We start from the raw sequence: 18840 nt of genomic DNA, 5'->3' as shown, positions 1-18840 counted from the left end.
TATGGAAATGTATTATCTAATAGATCACATCATATTTTCCAATATACTGCAATATATTTTTGCTTCGTAAGGGATGCGACAGAAAGGTTTTAGTGCGGGTGGAGGAGCGAAATCGAGAAACGAAGATGCATTTTCAGATTTCCACTTATTAATGTGGACTTAAACGTCTCACTCAATATCTCAGTCAGGGTCAAATCTGATTGATTTTTGGGTGAATGATGCCTTTTATACCTTAACATCCAGTATGTACAAAGTGATGACTCACCACAAAAAGTGACCAACAGGCCAAAATAAGCAGCGATGCCTCAGACGCTGCACTTCACACGTAAAATAAACAAATAAATAAATAAACGAAGCTACAAAAATGATTTTAAAAAGTTACATTCAGGAGGACTTGCACCAGTTGTGGGGACATCACGGCCACTGTTGAGTTTTTATTTGATAATTGACTTACACATTCATCTCATTTCTAATCAGTTAATCGTCTGTTGGTCGACTAATTGATTAATTGATCAATCATTTTTGTGCTGGGCGGCACGTTTTGTTGCTGTGGCAGAGAGAGGATTTTTATTTGTTTATTTATTTATTTATTTGTTTATTTTTCTCATGCCTCAGTATGAATTATCCACCACCCAGCTCCTAAATGTAAAGTAGTGTACTGCAGTGTAATGGAACACACACACACACACACACACACACACACACACACCAGAAAAGAAACAGCTTGAGCAATGATTTACACCACCAAGTCCCTCTCTATACAATATTCCTCTCAATGCCGGGCTCTCCCCAGACAGCCGTACGTCATCATATAGACCTGTGTATGTGTGTGTGTGTGTGTGTGTGTGTGTGTGTTGCAGTTCCAGTATTAATATGGCCCTAATGGAGCCCAATGGGAGCTGCAGTGTTCCCACTGAAAATGATTTAATTACATTTGCAAAGTGGATGAGTCTGGAGGGAGCATTTGCTGCGTCAGGGCTTTGCCGCACACACACAAACGCACGCACACACACACACACACACACACACACACACACACACATGCCACTCTGTCAAGACCAGGAAGAGAAACAGTCTTTCAATTAGTCTGATTGGCTGCTGCTGGCTGAGGTCTGGAGGAGGAGTTTTATTGGCTCGCTCGCTCTCTTTCCATTCCTCATCTCTCTCTCTCTCTCTCTCTCTCTCTCTCCCTCTCTCTCTCTCTCTCCCTTTTCTGTCCAATCTCTGTTTTTATATTTTTTGTTTTTCTCTCCTCATCTCTCTTCCCACTGCTTCCTCTTTCCCTTTCTGCCCTTTTCCTTGTCCTGTTATCTCTCTCTCTCTCTCTCTCTCTCTCTCTCTCTCTCTCTCTCTCTCTCTCTCCTCCTACTCCTTGTCTCCCTCTTGTCCTTTCCCTTTTAAGTCCTGACTCAGACGTCTAACATTATACTTAGCGTTGGACGGTGAGATGGAGCGATGTGCAGACGGAGGTTTTATTCAGGCGTCTGACTTTGTCTCCTCTCAGTGTCAACGTCCAGAGCTGTGCACAGAAGCCCAAAACATAAAGATAAACGTAAAAATATGTTCCGTGCGCTGCATTTTCCCTGTCTTTCTATGTACACGAAGCAAAAATGACGTCTGGCCGCAGGATAACAAAACAATTCTGGATATTTTTGCACAAAACTCGATGGGAAGTTTGGTCATGGGTCAGCAAAGAAGTGATTTACAGCTCAGTCCATCTTAAGGGGGCGTGGCAAGGCGGGGCTTAGCACGAACTGGGCTGTGAACTATCACGAACCCCGGCTGGGAGGTCAGTCATGGGTCGAGGCAGTCCTGACCAATTTTCCATGCCGATGGGCTGAACGGGGCGCGTGGCTCAGACCAAACAGAGCTGCGACTTTAGCCGAACTCTGCGCTCCGCTGAACGCTTTCTTGTTGCTTTTGTTGAAATCTCACCTCACATTTGCCCGCATGCTGGCAGGGCCGTCTCAAGGAATTTAGGGGCCCCAAGCAAAATCGACTTGGAGGCCATCCCCACCCTCCTCGACGCTGACATCCCTGGACCACAGCAAAATAAAACTTACGCCCCGCGCCATCCCACCCTGCCTGGCCAAAGCCTACAGGAACCACAGCATAGACATACAGTTTAAGTTCGCCCACACTTTATTACAATAAATTATTTCTGACAGTGCAAATACCGCTTATATATGTTGCATACTGTACACGTAGTAATATTTACATTTGAACGTTTGCAAAAAAAAAAAAACCACCACCATCCCAAAACATCGAACGTATAAAGAAAGTACAAATTGCATAGTAACTATAAAATCACACTCAAATTAACATTTCTCCAGTTTGTCGTTGCATTTAGTTCATAACCAGTCGCTCTCTGGGGTCCCCCGGCCAGCTCAGGGCCCCAGGCAATTGCTTGGTTTGCTTGCCTTGTTGCTACGGGCCTGCTTGCTGGCAACCTCTGCTGCTCCTTGTGCTGAAAGATTAGACTTCTTTTTCAGCCGTTTGAAGTCGCAGTAAATGGCGGTGTAAACAAATAGCACGACTGTAACTGACTCAGAAGTTCCTTGAATCAGATTTGGCCAGACGCTCGGTGGTACAGTGCTGTTTGCTCCTCCATGCGAGTGCAACACATCCACCAAGTTTGGTGCGTTAACTTCTTCCCTGCTGCAAAAATGAGAGCCTCATTGAAAGAGCACTGCTGCAAGAAGAATGAAATAGAGTCGTGCCAAACCAGAAAGCAACACGATTTTGAGTTTTCTGCTGTTGTACTAACTCTCTATCATCCCACAGGTTGAACATGTGAGCAGAGTGGCATTTTCCTATTTCATCATGTTCTTCCTACTGTTTCTTTCTTTATTATTCTGTACGTTTTGTGGCACGGAACTACTTCCACATACTTAGTGCTAAAAATTTCATTCTTTGTGTGATGTTTGCTTTTATTCGACTTTTTGAAAACTTTAAAACTTTTTGAATTATTAAGCTTTATTTACACTTTTTTCCCCATAGGAAAGAATGGGACCGCTGCTCCAAAATTCAGCAATATTCAATGATTTGTTACTCTGTCATGCTTTGAGCTAGAAACTTCATTCAAATTTTAAACTGTTCAGCTTGTGGCTTAGAATTTTTCAACTTTTCAACCTTCTCAGAGCTTCTACCACTTTTTTTTTTTTTTAATTGATAATTATTTTCACTATTATTTTTACCACAAGTGAGCTCAACCAGCTTTCCATCTGTGTTGACATGGTTCACATCCCATATTATTGTTACAGTACAGCACAGGTGCAAATTTATGGACACCTAAAGAACTATTGTGAACCCGTTCCCCTTTTCTATTCCCTTTGGCGCTCCACACAGCTGATACATAATCCATAACCATGCACACACACATTTGATGTAATGTAGAATAACACTCATAACCAAAAATGAGCAGTGAGGTGTGTGGTTTTGGCTGTTACACCACCAAGAGCTCTACCTGTGGGTTCAGCCAATATACATCGTCCAGATTCATAACTCAAACGTTCATCCGAGTGGAGACCAACATTTTTTTTATAGAGGCCCACATATTCCAGCCGTTCCTTGAACAGAAATTGCTCCTTTTTGCATCCGAGGCTGTCTAAAGTGCATGATCTGAGTCTTACTCTAGCCTCCAGTTTTTACCCCACACTCAGTGCAGGATGACATAGATCGAAAATCAGCTTCATTTTCAGCAGCCGATAAAATATCATCCGCGGATTAAAAGATTTTCAGCTTATTTTCTGTATAATTAACACTCAAACCTAGAGTTCTTATTTCCTTGGCCAAACCAGTAACAACAGGCAGTCTCCCTGTCTGACACCAGATTCATTCACCGATTCATTCATCATTCACTCTTACACCGGCAGTAGGACTTTTATACAGCGGATTGCCCGATCGAGTTCCACATTCATCCCCTCTTTTAGAAGACAGTGGGCGAGCAGCTCTCCATCGGTAAAATCAAAGGCCTTTTCAAAGTCGATATAACAAACAAAGGTTGATTTCTTGTCCGTTATTGGATTTCTGGCCTCCGTCGTGATAAATGTGATCCGGGCGAGCTCTTGCCTTTCAGAAACGCTTCTGCTCATCGACTGAACGCTTGCCCTCCTCTCAGAAAACCATCAGCTCACAGTTCATGTCTGAAGTCTGTAATTTGTAATCCGTGCTGGGTAGACTGATGCCTCGGTAATTTGAGGCGATTCGAGGTTCACTTTTCTGTGACTGAGGTAGTGGACAAACAGTAGACCTACACCAAAAGGACGGGATAATTCAATTTTCAAAATAATCATTGGGCAAACGTAAAACTTTGGTGGCCTGTAGAGATTTTAGGACTTCATTCCTCAGTTCATCAGTTCCTGGGGCTTTCCTGGTTTTTAATGCATCAGTGCCTTTCTGCATTTCATCTAGGAAGATTGTCATATTTAAAGGTACTTCTTCGTTTTCGCACAATTTACTTCCTGAGATGTAAGCGAACTCAGCTCTTTAAAAAAAGGTTAGATTGAAATAATCTCATCGTTCATGAAAAAAAATATTCGAGATTTATTCATCTAATACTTGAGATGCTTTGGAGGTAGTCTAACTTTTGTCATCATAAACCTCTAACAATATTTTTCTTGTGTCTTTTCGGTCCCAAGTTTTTTTTATCTATTCCCAAGAACCGTTCAGGATTACCGTAGTTTGTGTCCTCCATTTGCAAAATCTGACCCTTATTCGACCCCAAACAGCAGGTATTGGTGTTCAGCTTTGCACCTGCCCGACCACAACGACCTCAATTCTCTGTTCCTAAATGACGTTTGCACGAAAATACAAGAAAAAAGGGAACGCCTGATTCAAACCGCTCCGTCGTCCGCAGGGGGTCTGTGATCGATTATTCAAAATGTCGACTTTGAGGAGGGCAGCTGCTCTAACAAACAGGCTGAGAGACATCTTTTTTTTTATTCTGGTGGACTAAATCTTCCTGTGTAAAAGAAAGAATTGTCTGCAGCTGTAAGGCAGGAGAGATTCAGTGTAAATGCATGATGGAGAATTACTGACAATTCCCTTTTTTCTAACATTTATTACAGAACTCTGAAAGATTATGTTTTTTTAGAAACATTGAAGACCAACTGGTTATTTGTGTCTTTATAATCTAATGTATAGACCTTTTGTGTGTGTGTGTGTGTGTGTGTGTGTGTGTGTAGGTTCTGGGATTACAGCAGGAACCAGCCTCTTTTAGACACAGTGGAGCATCACTCAGAGTTCGTCTGTGGACTGGACTTCAACCTGCACATCCCCAACCAGGTAACACACACACACACACACACACACACACACACACTCCTAATACTCACCACTTTATCTCTCTCTTTTTCTCTTCCTGGGATTTGACCAAAGCCAGTCTGTCTGCAGGCTGTTTGCATCTGTGTGTGTGTGTGTGTGTGTGTGTATGTGTGTGTGTGTGCGCAGTGTACTCAACAGGGGCCATCCATCAATCTGTCTGCACTCAAGTAGACTGAAGATACACACACACACACACACACACACACACACACACTCAGAGCTGTCAGGCAGCAGCAGCTCTGAGTGCGTCGGGGTAAAGGAGCAGTGAATTGAAAAGGCCACTCGTGTCTAAATCAGTTTTTTTTATTTATTTTTTTTGTTTGCGGGTGTTTAGACAGGCGGCGTCTCTCTGGCAACAAAACAGACGAAGCGACAGGCAGCGTATTTCAGCAGGAAGTCGCTGGACGTCTGCGTGGGAAAAACTGACAGAAAACATAACTGTGTTTGTGTCAGTAAGATATGAGCTGTGATACGTGCGTCATGGAAACGCCCCTCCCAAGTCCTTTTCAAGTCCGTCATCTCCACTATCATCGCTAAATATATATATATATATTTTTTTTTACTATTATTCTTTTTTTTTGCAGAAGGGTGGTGTACAATGTGTTCCAATACTGATAACATGTTCTGCAAGTTTTCAAAATTACAGAAATAACAAAAACAAAAATATAACAGTGATAACAAAAACAAAAAGTAATAACAGCAATATTACCAAACTTGTATATAAGTACAATTTAACATATAAGTGTGCACAATAAGTGGGATAATACAAAACAGGCAAAAAAAAAAAAAAAAATCTAAAATAATAATAAAATAATAATAATAAAAATATATATATAACATAACATAACACACTCCAGGTTGCAAGTTAATCGCTAAATATATTCTGATATTTACAGAAAATATGACTCGTTTTATTTCAAACGTGCAGTTTCTCTACACGGTTGTTTCACCAAGGTCCTAAAATTTTTTGTCAGCAGGATATTTCAAAAAGCTGTGAATGGATTTGCACAAAACTGATAGTGGAAACAGAAGTTACAGGCCAAGAAGGAGCTGATTAACTTTTCATGCTGATTGGTTGATTGGTCGACAGGGGGGCGTGGCAGTGGGTGTGGCCTCTCACAAAAACACATATACCTTCTGAAGCGGTTCATGTGACATTGCAGCATTTCGTGGGAAGCTCCGTCGTGATAAAAGGAAGAGCTGCTCATGCTGTTTGGCCAAAATTGGGGTGTGGCTGTGGGCGTGGCTTATCACAAAAAGATGCATAACCTCTGAATGGATTCACGCAGGATTTTGTGGAAGCGTCGGTCATGAGCCATGTAAGAGAAGATGAACTTTTCATGACGGCTGGCCAAAATGGGGCGTGGCTGTGGGCGTGGCCTGTCACGAAATGCTGCCTAACTCCCAAATGGATTTTCTTAACAAAGCGAAACTCGGTGGAAAGTTTGGCCATGTGGCAAAGACGAGCTGATTAATGTTTTACACCAGCTGGCCGAAAGGGAGCGTGGTGGTGGGTGTGGCCTGTCACAAAAAGATGCAACAAAAATACATTTACAGTTACAATTCAAATTTGGCAGACACTTTTATCCAAGGTGATGCACACATGAGATTTTTATACACCAACAAGCAAAGATCAATTCAGCAGAGAACAACGACATCAAGAGCCAGAAAGCTCCGGGTTTTGGTCTAAAGGACGGAGGAGCTACAAGGCAGAGCAGAGAGGGAGCGCATGGAGAAAGGAAATGCACCATAAATAAACCACACACACACACACACACACACATAACTGTTAAATTTATTTATTTATTAAACAAAAAACATTACCTTCAAGCATGAAAAGTAAGAACTAACAAAAGTTTAATTTGCTATGTCACATGGAAATATCTCGACACTTGCGTAGGCGGAGCTAGAGATGATAAAAAACAGTGGAACGCCAATTCAAACAGTTGATTCTGTACATAAAATACAGTACATGCATTTTAAAACATGCACTCTTGATCAAAATTTTAAGACCAGTTGAGAAATTGCAAGAATTTATATTTTGCACTGTTGGATCTTAAGAAGCTTCTAAGTAGAGCTTCAGAATGCAAAAAGAAGAAATGGGAGTGAGACAAAAAAAAAAAAAAAAATTGAGTAAGCAATTTATTTCAAACAACCATTAAACTGAAAGAGGCTGTTCATCAGCTGATCAAAAGTTTAAGACCACAGCCTTTAAAAACCCAAATCTTCACAAAAATGTGGATTCAGTGTCATTTTTGTGTATGAACTATTTAGGTCGCTAAGTGGTGCTGGCAGGTGCATTGTTTTGGTGTGGCAGCTGTAGGAAGGTGAAACTGAGAAGATGTGAAAATATGAGGAGGCGGGAAACATCAGGTGTGTGTGTGTGTGTGTGTGTGTGTGTCAACGTGCGAGGGGAGAATGAATCTGAATTTGGAGCCTTTGAGCTGTCGTGTGGAGTTGGCCTTTGGATATTTGAGTCAGCGGATGAAGAAAAAACCTCAAATCAGGATGTTTTGATGCCGTCGTGCACCTGTTCGATGCCAGCTGTCGCTCCCTGTGGACTTCTAACATGCACTGGAACCGGGACGCCGCTCGTCCGGGAGATAAAGAGCCAAAAATAGCTGCTGGAAAACGAGAGCGAGGTGTTTTCCAGGACAGAGACGGAGAAGAGGAGGAGGAGGAGGAGTGAGATAACGCCTCGGGCTCAAACCTGCGACGTCACGGCACAATCCACTTCTCCCACTCACATGCCCCCTTTCATTCAGTTTGACTGTATTTGCATTGTGTGTGTGTGTGTGTGTGTGTGTGAAGTGGATGCGGTTAATAAGCTGTGTTGTCCGTCTTGTCAGTGTTTTGAGTGTGTGTGTGTGTGTGTGTGTGTGTGTGTGTGTGTGTGTGTGTGGGCCAGTAATGAGCTGTATTGTTAGCCATGTTATTATCTGACATGTCATTACGGAGAAGTAAGCTGTAAGGAGCACACACACACACACACACACACACACACACACACACACACACACACACAGTATAGCTGTGACAGTGTGGAGGGGAATTGCACTCACGTCAGTCTTTCTCTCCCTCTCCCTCTCTCTCTCTCTCTCTCTCTTCTCATGATTCACCCAGATCTTTATATTCCTCATTTTTTTCCCTCCTCTCCTCTTGACATTCAGCAAATCTCTTTCTTTTTCCAATTTTGTGAAACAAGTGAAAATGTAATAAAGTGCACCACTTCAGGTGTCCCGCTTCTGTCCATTTTCTATTTATGCAATAAATTCCCAGTTGCTCTCACAGTTTCTTAAGACTGTTTTTGGAATAAGTAGATAGGGTTTGCACCAGATACACACACTGATCTATAATACACCTTGGATGACCAATCAGAGGCTTACAATCCTCTGTCCATCAAACAACTCACCCCGGCTCCGTTCACATTATCAGTTCAAAGAGGTGGTGTTGATACAGCAGACTGACAGTGAAACTAAATGAAGGTCTTCACACTGTAGCTCCTCATTACATCTATTTACAGAAGTGTGTGTGGCAATTCACTCCCACTCTCCCCACTCCCCGATGACGTGACCCGGGTTCAGCTCCCGGTCACAGCGACGTGGTTTCAGCCTCGTTTGTTGTGAATGTTTTGTGACCGGTTTCATGCCTCAAACTTACCCTTTCCTGACCAAAACCAAGTGGTTTTTATTGATTATGGTTAAGAAAAAGTTTGGTTTTGGCTTAAAAACAGACAAACGACAAGATCGATGTTGAACAAACCATCAGATTAGTGTTGAACAGACGACAAGTTCAGGTTTGATTCTTCATGTCGAACCTCCTGCAAATCACCATAAAATCTCACTGATTGACCTAAAATTGGAAAGAAATATTAATTTTTGGTGTTTTAATGGCTTTATATTATTTCTAAGTACAATTTTTTGTTATTTATAACCGATGCGTTATCATGTGAATTTCATGTTTACCCGGTAGCACCCATTAAATTAGGAAAACTCATTAAATAAGAAGCAAAAAAAATGATGTTAATCATTTATTTAGAGACGTTAAACATTGAATGGGGTCAAATTGACCCTAAACATATTAGGAGGGTTAAATGATTGACAGTTACCCCGCCCTCTCAGAGTCTCTGATCTGCAGAGACACAAAACGCATTAAAAACAAAAGCCTGTTAGTCCGATAGCCAGAAAACAAATGGTCACTGCTCCGAAGGACACATTTAATAAATTTATTCTTTAACAAAAGCAAACTTTAACCAAATCTAATGGTTCTTTATAGCAGTGAGGCCCAACAAAAAGACCTCACGTAGCATTTTCTTCATCTCTCTGTCTTCATGAGGACATTTGATCATGAGGACAAAACTTGTACACACATGCATGCACGCACGCACACACACACACACACACACACACACACACACACACACACACACACACACACACATACATAGGGGCTCTGGTCAGTTGTCTCCATAGAGACCATAAAGCTGACTCAGCCAGTCACAGTGATAAAAAGAAGAGACAGTAGATCACAGCTGTCAATGACACACACACACACACACACACACAGCACACACACAGCACATGGTAAGGACACATCTCTCACAGGGATGGAGGCAGATGACTACACACACACACACACACACACACACACACACACACATTTGAACAGCAGACTGTCAGAAGTGTCTCTGTTCCAGCATCATTTGCAGTTGCTGTATGCAGACACCCTGTGTGATGCTGCTGTGACTTCAAGTCAATGCAGCAGTGGAATGAATTTAAATTCAAGCGTAGCAACAAATAGAGGTTTTTAAAGTGTTTGAGTCACAGATCTCACAGGAACAACAGCTGGAGCCAGCACGGATAAAAATACAACAACCAGACTCCAAGAAGAAGACGTGGTTTCAGGAGAGGATTGTGCTTGTAGTCAGCAGGACCAATAAGATTAAGTCGATCTGTTTCCACATGCTTACTGTGACACAGTAAACTGTCCTGTTTGACATGAGTCAGCTCATTGACTTAAACAAACTGTTAGCTCACTGACTAGCCAGCGGGCTCTTTTGTAAGTTATTTAGTAAATAGCATTAGCTTGTGTGTGAAACTGATATGTTCATCACATATTAAGAATAACAAGCAACAGCTGTGGCCTAAAGGGCTGAGAGGCTCACTTTACACTGGAGGTTTTCCAGTTAAATCCCCAAACCAACAGGAAGGTGAAGGTGTGTTGATATCCATAACTGGTGTGGTCCACCTGCTGCGGTGGACGGAGCTGCTCGGTGGCCATCAGTGCAGGCTGTGGTTGTACCGGGCAGCTCCCAGGTGTGTGTGTGTGTGTAGCTGTGTGATGGTACGTGCCCATTGTTCCCAGTCATTATCTACTGTATGTCAGCAGCTGTGCAATGCATTCTGGTAGAGCTGTGTTGTGTTTTCAGAGACGGGGCGTCACGTTAGCGTCTCCTCATTTGCATAAAGTTGAGGCTACTTTTACGCAAATTAAAAGAGAATATCCTGCATGACTCACAGACAGCAACTCCAGAGAAACTTTTAAGACAGATTCAGCAGCTGCATGGTTTATTTCTCATTTTTTAAAAACTATTGGCAACACTTTACAATAAGAGTACAACAATTAACGTTAGTTAATGCCGTAATAAACATTAAGTAACAGGTAATAAACATTAAGTAACAGTTAACTAACCGTTAACTAATGTGTCTAAGAATTTACTAATGCTGTTCATGCTAAGGTATTAAATTATATGTTATTTAAGGGTTATTGTAGATATTATTAACATTAGTAAATGCCATAATAATCAGTAACTAAGATTAACGAACGTTAATTGTTGTACTTTTATTGTGAAGTGTTACCAAACTACTTTCATGATATAAAAGAAAGTTTCCAAAAGAGCCACCATGTTGGTCTGATTTGAAATCCAGGATAAGATGACTGGAGAGGCATTTCGTCCAATCAGGTGCAGCTTAGGGGTGTTTGTGCTGTTGTAGGAGAGCAACTGTCAATCATCAGGAGTGGCCACGCCCACCAAGAATCCAAATCTGGGAAGTGGCGTGACACCCAGCGTCAAATACGGGAGATGGGACTTCTGTCAAAACGAATGAAACACAATGTCCTCAGCATGATATGATACTGCCTCAGGTATGAAGCAAATATTAGCTTTTCATATCGTGGGGATAATTCTGTTACTTTATTTAAGTTCAATAACAGGCGGTGGTATATACATCCTGTACAGTGTTAATAATAAAAGCAAATACCAAAGGTGTTTTATAACCAAATTTTCATTTTACACCATTTCCATACCTGCCGCAGAAAATAGCATTTCCTAATAACTAGTCAAGTTATGGTGAGCTTATAAACACCAGGCCTCATCAGATCTCACTCATAAGTTTCTCACATTTTTAGGGGGATTTACTGAACTGCAAAAACGTAAAGATATATATGTCTCACATTTTTTGCCGCAACAAAAACGTCTCATGTGCTTTTGCCGTTGGAAGAAATAATACATCCAAGAGCATTTATTTTGAGCTCTGAGATTGGCTTCTTTGTTTTTTCCCCCCCAGAGCTGAGCACCACTTCATTTCCTTGCTGTCTGTGTTTATGTCACATGAAAGCCCTCTGTAGTATGAAGTGCACACAATATTTTCTACCGTAGAAATGGTGTAGCGGAAAAATGAAACACAGCGAAAGATGTTGAGGCGAGTGTTGTGCGGCTGCTGTAGCACTTTGTTGTAAGAACTCCAAATGAACTCGCCCGTCATTTCCATAAACAGCCGGGAATCACTGCCTGTCTCGTAATCCTGAGATTGGCTTAATCTGCTGTCGTGATGCGGGCCGTCCCGCTGTGAGATATCAGGCTCATCTGCTTTCCTCGTGCCTGCTCTTCTTCTTTTTCTCCTTGTTTTGCCTCTTCTTTTTAACTTCTTCTCCTCTCCCACCTTTTCTTTGCTCTTCTTTCTTTCTCTCCCTTTCTCTCCTCATTTTTAAAAATTGTTTTATTCTCTCATTCCCCTGCCCTTTTTATTCCCCTTCATCCAAATGAATATAATCCCTTATTTTCTCTAGTTCTTTTTGCCTCTTGTCTACTTCTTTCCTCTTGTCACTCCTCCATATTCTTTTTTCATACTCTCTCTCTCTCTCTCTCTCTCTCTCTCTCTCTCTCTCACACACACTCACACACACACACCACACACACACACAAACACACACGCACACTGGTGTGGCCTCTCTTGTCCAGACCTACCCACACATGTCTGATTGATCACCCTCTTTAGCTAACTGCAAGCCAACCCAGGCCATGCACACACACACACACACACACACACACACACACACACATACACACACACACATACATACACACACTTTCACACAAACCAAGCATGGAAGACCTTTACTTTGTGCACGTGCATGTGTGTGTGTCTGTGTGTGTGTGTGTGTGTGTGTGTGTGTGTGTGTGTGTGTGTGTGTGTGTGTGTTAGGATGTGGTGATACATCATACAGAAACGGAAGGTGACAACCATTCACGGGTCTGTAGAACGGTCATTATAGCAAATTTCCATCCTGCAGCTGCTCCAGTGGTAGTACTGCAGTGCACAGTGGCATTTGTAGTGTAAGTACAGTGATTGTACAGTGTACACTGCTCCTAGAACAGTGGTATTCATAATGGTACTGCAGTACAGTGTCCAGTGTTAGGGATTGAAGTACAATGGCAGGACGGTATTGTTATACTATTACAGTAGTAGTGCAGTGTGCAGTGATATCTGTTGTACAAGTGCAGTGGTAATTCCATGAAGATTGGCACCTGTACTACTAGTACAACAGTAGGACAATTTTCGTTACTAGCTGAGGTAGAAATGCATGAAAGGGCTACCATGGTAGTTGTGGTACCACAGTGTACAAGTGACAGTACAGTGTACAATAGTAGTGCAGTGTACAGTAGTACAGTGTACAGTGTGCAGTGGAAGAACAGTGTACAACAGAAGTACAGTGTACAGTTGGAGTACAGTGTACAATTGCAGTACAGTGTATAGTAGTAGCACAGTGTACAGTTGCAGTACAGTGTATAGTAGTAGCACAGTGTACAGTTGCAGTACAGTGTGCAGTTGCAGTACAGTGTATAGTAGTAGCACAGTGTGCAGTCGCAGTACAGTGTATAGTAGTAGCACAGTGTGCAGTTGCAGTACAGTGTATAGTAGAGTGTATAGTAGTAGCACAGTATCAGTCGCAGTACAGTGTATAGTTGTAGCACAGTGTACAGTTGCAGTACAGTGTATAGTAGTAGCACAGTGTACAGTTGCAGTACAGTGTACAGTTGCAGTACAGTGTATAGTAGTAGACAGTGTACAGTGGCAGTACAGTGTATAGTAGTAGCACAGTGTGCAGTTGCAGTACAGTGTACAGTTGCAGTACAGTGTATAGTAGTAGCACAGTGTGCAGTTGCAGTACAGTGTATAGTAGTAGTACAGTGTACAGTGGCAGTACAGTGTATAGTAGTAGCACAGTGTACAGTTGCAGTACAGTGTATAGTAGTAGCACAGTGTACAGTTGCAGTACAGTGTATAGTAGTAGCACAGTGTGCAGTTGCAGTACAGTGTATAGTAGTAGTACAGTGTACAGTGGCAGTACAGTGTATAGTAGTAGCACAGTGTACAGTTGCAGTACAGTGTATAGTTGCAGTACAGTGTATAGTAGTAGCACAGTGTACAGTGGCAGTACAGTGTATAGTAGTAGCACAGTGTACAGTTGCAGTACAGTGTATAGTTGCAGTACAGTGTATAGTAGTAGCACAGTGTACAGTTGCAGTACAGTGTACAGTGGCAGTACAGTGTGTAGTTGCAGTACAGTGTATAGTAGTAGCACAGTGTATAGTTGCAGTACAGTGTATAGTAGTAGCACAGTGTACAGTTGCAGTACAGTGTACAGTGGCAGTGCAGTGTACAGTTGCAGTACAGTGTATAGTAGTAGCACAGTGTACAGTTGCAGTACAGTGTGTAGTGGCAGTACAGTGGCTTGGATGTCCAGGCCCTAGAGGTCGACATGCCTGTCAGCAGGTTCCTGCAGTTGCGTGGTTGCTGTGGAGGTGTCAAGCAGACGTCACTGACACTGTAGGTTTGGACCTTTCCCACACCGTTGCCATGACAATATGCGATAAGTTTGAGAATACTGTCCAACCACTACTGGCCTTTCCTTATGAATACATATCTGCCACAGGCTTATTAGTGCTTTAATTACTGTTTTTTATTATCTTCTCCCCATTGTTTGAAATGGAAAAGACATTTTGAGGCAGTTGAGCTTCTACTGAACATTCATTAGACTTTAAATAGTCCTTTTCTTTCCTGCTTTTCTTTTTTCCGCTACTCCTCCTCACCCCTCTTCTCTGTTCCACTCTTCCTCATCCTTTGTTTCTCCCCTTTCCTCATTCTATATCTTGTCACCCCTCTCTCTCTCTCTCTCTCTCTCTCTCTCTCTCTCTGTGCCTTTGTATATCTCTCTCTTTGTGCTTTGCTGCAGTCTTGGCCAGTGTGCATGTGTTTCCATTATGGCTTGCCGTTAACATTAATTAAGGAAGGGCATTCCTCTCTCCTCAGTGGATGACTCACCGCCCAACTGCTTTGCTCGCTCTCGTCCTGGCCGGGCCGCTCAGCTGGTTGGCGTTCTGACTCGGAGATGAGTTCAGGAACACAAAAAAGAACGGGAGGAAAGCCAAGAGGGGTCGAGAGGGTGGTACATCTTGAGGGAGCCGCTGTAGTTTGTCGAGATGTAGTGCGATACGGCTGAAAATGAGGATATATTCATATCACACAATAACAGTTTTAATCACGTTGGTAAAATTGCTGTTTCCGTCAAGTTTAAAATGTCAGGTTTGCCTTCTGAATAAAAGAGGTACAGACCAGACAGTCAGCTTTTATTTTAAATGATATTTTTATTATGAGGATAAAACCATAAAAACTAAATATGCAGTGGGGAAATCATTATTCAGTCTTACTTTGTAACACCCTAACTGGCGTTATAAAAGAATGAAATCGAGCAGGGAAAGCCTGTTTTTCCTGTTGAATGCAGCCGGAAACCAACAGCAAGCAAAGTAAATAAAAGAGTGTCAGGAACGCTAAAATCTATCCAATAGACCATTAAAACTGAAATGTGACAAATTGTTCAGTCTAAACTGTTTTTTACATTGACATTGTAAGTATAAATGTTATTGCATTTGAAGGATGCATTTTAATCAGTTTGTGGGTTCAGCAGAGTATGTTTTCTATGTTGAACATCAGCACTTTGGGCAACCTGGTCTGCGGTCAGTGGCCACAAAACTGTGGCAAAAACTGTGAAAATAAGGCTGAAATAAACGACATTATCTCTTGAGAATAAGAACTCTGCTGTGGTCATTTGAATCCAGCTAATATTAGTTTAAGATCAAGGAAAATTCAAGTGAGATAATTATCTGTTTTGTTTCAGTTGTACTTTTGCACACTTGAGCCAGTTAAGGGCTGAATGAGCAGAGCCAGTTCAGTCAGGAAATTCTCCACGTGCCATCAGCTGATTGCTTCCTGACTGCTGTGCCTTTCATAGTCGAGCTCACTCTGTAAATTCAAAGCCCTCCGCCTCCCAGCCCCACCTGCTTAGATCTGTGTGATATTAGAGGGGAGACTGCATTTATTCCAACGATGTATGTATTTGCAGCAGCGAATTATGAAACCAGATGTGCACAGCAGCTGACTTAAAAGCAGATCCAGTCAAAGCCATCTTCATGCCTCATAATTTAATAAATTCATTGCCTATATGTGAGCTGTCCGGACTGAAACGCTGATTGGTTGAAATAGATCTACCTGACCAGGGCCTGCATTGGTTCAGGTGTGCTGGACGAATAGAGCTGGGACACAAACCTGCAGGACGGGGGGTGTTTGAAGACTTGAAGCTGAAGGTTTTTGAAGGTTTTCATCTCTTTAATGCTCGGAGGAGACGAGGTGGCATGGAGCTGCGGAGGAGTTTAGTTAGAAAGTTATAAAGCAGAAACAAGGTGGCTTGTACATCGATCGGTGGAGAGGGATCTCAAAATGATGACTCTCGCTTTGGTCATTTTGCTACAATTTAATGCCTGAAATACAATTATCGCAGCTTTTTAGAGCACTATAGTCTTGCCAGGTTGGGTGTCTAGCAAGCACAAAAAAATACAAGCATGCAGAGGTGGAAGCAACTCATTACATTTTGTCACATTACTGTAAATGAGTAGCTCTTTGATGTACTTGTACTTTTTTGAGTATTTTTATAAAGTCCATTACATTTAAGTACATTTTTGCTCGAGTTTTGAGGGACAAAGTCTGAAAGTCGACTGTCCAGTTGAAATTTGTCTTTTGGAATTCATCCTGAGCTCTGAACTGTAACAGTGTGTGTCGCTGCTGCACAGTGTAACGTGTGTGTGTGTGTGTTGTGTTTTTGTTTTTGGCAGGTGGTGGACTGTTCCTGGGACGAGACGGTGAAGATCTACACACCTGCCTGCCTGTCTGCTGGAACACACAGTGCAGCACCGTAGACCTTACACACACTAACACACACACACATAAAGCATCAGCATCAGCAGCGGGCCGAGGAACATGGACCTTTTTTTTTTTCACCCTCAGAACTTTGCCTGTTTCTCAATTACGCTGAGGGAATCAACTGGGTGTGGTGTCATTCTGATAAAGTACAATTGTGAAAATTAATTCCTCTGTTGCATAATGAAATGCTCTTTTCCTTTTTAACATTGGAAGCAAAAGAAAGAAGGTAACACTTCTTTCAGAGTTTGAATTGAATAAGAGAGGGATACAATGGCATTGTTGTTAATTACGACTCAGCAAAAGTCCCTTTATGATTAACAACACACATTATGTTGAATCTACATCTTCATGTTCTCTGAGATGTTTTACAGCTCTGTGTGTGTGTGTGTGTGTGTGTGTGTGTGTGTGTGTGTGTGTGTCATGATAACGGTGCCATTATCCTGCTCTCCTTTATCTCGCTGATATTCAGTGTGGACTGAGAGCAAATGTCATGTGTGACTGATACAATTTCACCGCTCAAATGTCATTTTCAGTTGCGCTTGGTGATAATCGCGATGATGACGATAATGATGACGATGCTGATGGAGATACGGGATGTGCCGTGCCTTGTGTAAAGCAGCAAATACCACTTGTGCTGCTGCTGCTGATGACGATTATAATAATAAAGTACCGTTTCCTCGTTTCATCAGTGTATCATCTGATCTTTTGAAAACACAGATTGGTTGTTTCCTAACAATTAAACATTTCAACTCACATATTGAATTTTTGACAGAGAATTGATGCAAATACGTGTTTTATTTTGGTGTCAAGAACGGGATAATGTTGTTTGTGTTTGTGTCGATTAAAAAACTGATCAACTGGACCTTTCTCCACCGAAAAACTCCAGGTCAAAGCGGGTTTTCTCAGCTAAGCGCACCCTGAGAACACCGAACTTTATGCAAATGAGGAGGTGTCCAGTTGTTCTGCATGACAAGAGCAAAACAGTAAACATGGACAAGGTTCAATCAATCAATCAATCAATCAAACTTTATTTATATAGCGTCAAATCACAACAGAAGTTATCTCATGACGCTTTACAGGTAGAGCAGGTAAAGACCACGCTCTACAAATTATAGTAGAGAAACAAGAAACCCAACAGATTCCCTCCTGAGCATGCTCTTGGCAACAGTGGCAAGGTAAAACTCCCCTTTAACGGGAAGAACCCTCAGGTAGAACCAGACTCAGGGTGGACGGTCATCTACCTCTACCGGTTGGGTGGGAGGGGAGAGAGAGAGACAAGGAGACAGAGACAGGGAGATAGGGACAAACTGGGACAGCAGACAACAGCAGAAACAGCAGGGTATCCTGAACAGGTAATCTAGATGGAAGTGACACGCAGCATCTAGCCATCTCATCTGCAGCTGGATGACCTTCCAGGATGAGCAGGACAGTTTGACCTAGACAAGACACAAAAAGCACAACGAAAGCAAAGGGGCAGTGGACTCTGGAACAAGCATGCACAAAAAAAAGGGGTATGGGAGGGACAGGAAGAAGAAGAAAGGAAGAGGGGAGAGGAAGATTAGAAGAGAGGAAAGTGCTCAGAGCATGATATGAAGTCCCCCGACAGTCTAGGCCTATAGCAGCATAACTAAGGGCTGGTCCAGGGCAACCTGGGCCGACCCTAACTATAAGCTTTGTCAAAAAGGAAAGTTTTAAGTCTACTCTTAAAGATAGAGAGTGAATCTGCCCTCCGTACTGAGATAGGAAGATTGTTCCACAAACGGGGAGCCTGGAATTGGAAGGATCTGCCTCCCGATCTAGTTTTAGAGATTTTGGGAACCACCAATAAACCTGCATTTTGGGAGCGCAGTGCTCTGGCAGGGTGATAAGGAACTATGAGCTCTTTCAGATAAGATGGTGCCTGCCCATTAAGAGCTTTATAGGTGAGGAGAAGAATTTTAAATTCTATTCTAGATTCTACAGGTAGCCAATGTAAAGA

General features: G+C 42.2%; 1 protein-coding gene across 1 annotated transcript in view; it reads left to right on the top strand.

Annotated features, from left to right (window-relative positions):
• Positions 1-17545, top strand: part of pex7 (peroxisomal biogenesis factor 7) — a 67732-nt gene extending 50187 nt beyond the window's left edge. The window contains exons 10-11 of the mRNA XM_030046568.1: positions 5187-5286; positions 16775-17545. Of these exons, the coding sequence (XP_029902428.1) occupies positions 5187-5286; positions 16775-16858 (184 nt within the window). The 3' untranslated portion in view covers positions 16859-17545. The remainder of the gene's footprint in view (positions 1-5186; positions 5287-16774) is intronic.
• Positions 17546-18840: the final 1295 nt, after the last annotated feature.

The sequence above is a fragment of the Myripristis murdjan genome, chromosome 24 (assembly GCF_902150065.1).
Source record: "Myripristis murdjan chromosome 24, fMyrMur1.1, whole genome shotgun sequence".
In the NCBI taxonomy this organism is placed as follows: domain Eukaryota; kingdom Metazoa; phylum Chordata; class Actinopteri; order Holocentriformes; family Holocentridae; genus Myripristis; species Myripristis murdjan.
This window is presented reverse-complemented; position numbering and strand designations above follow the sequence as displayed.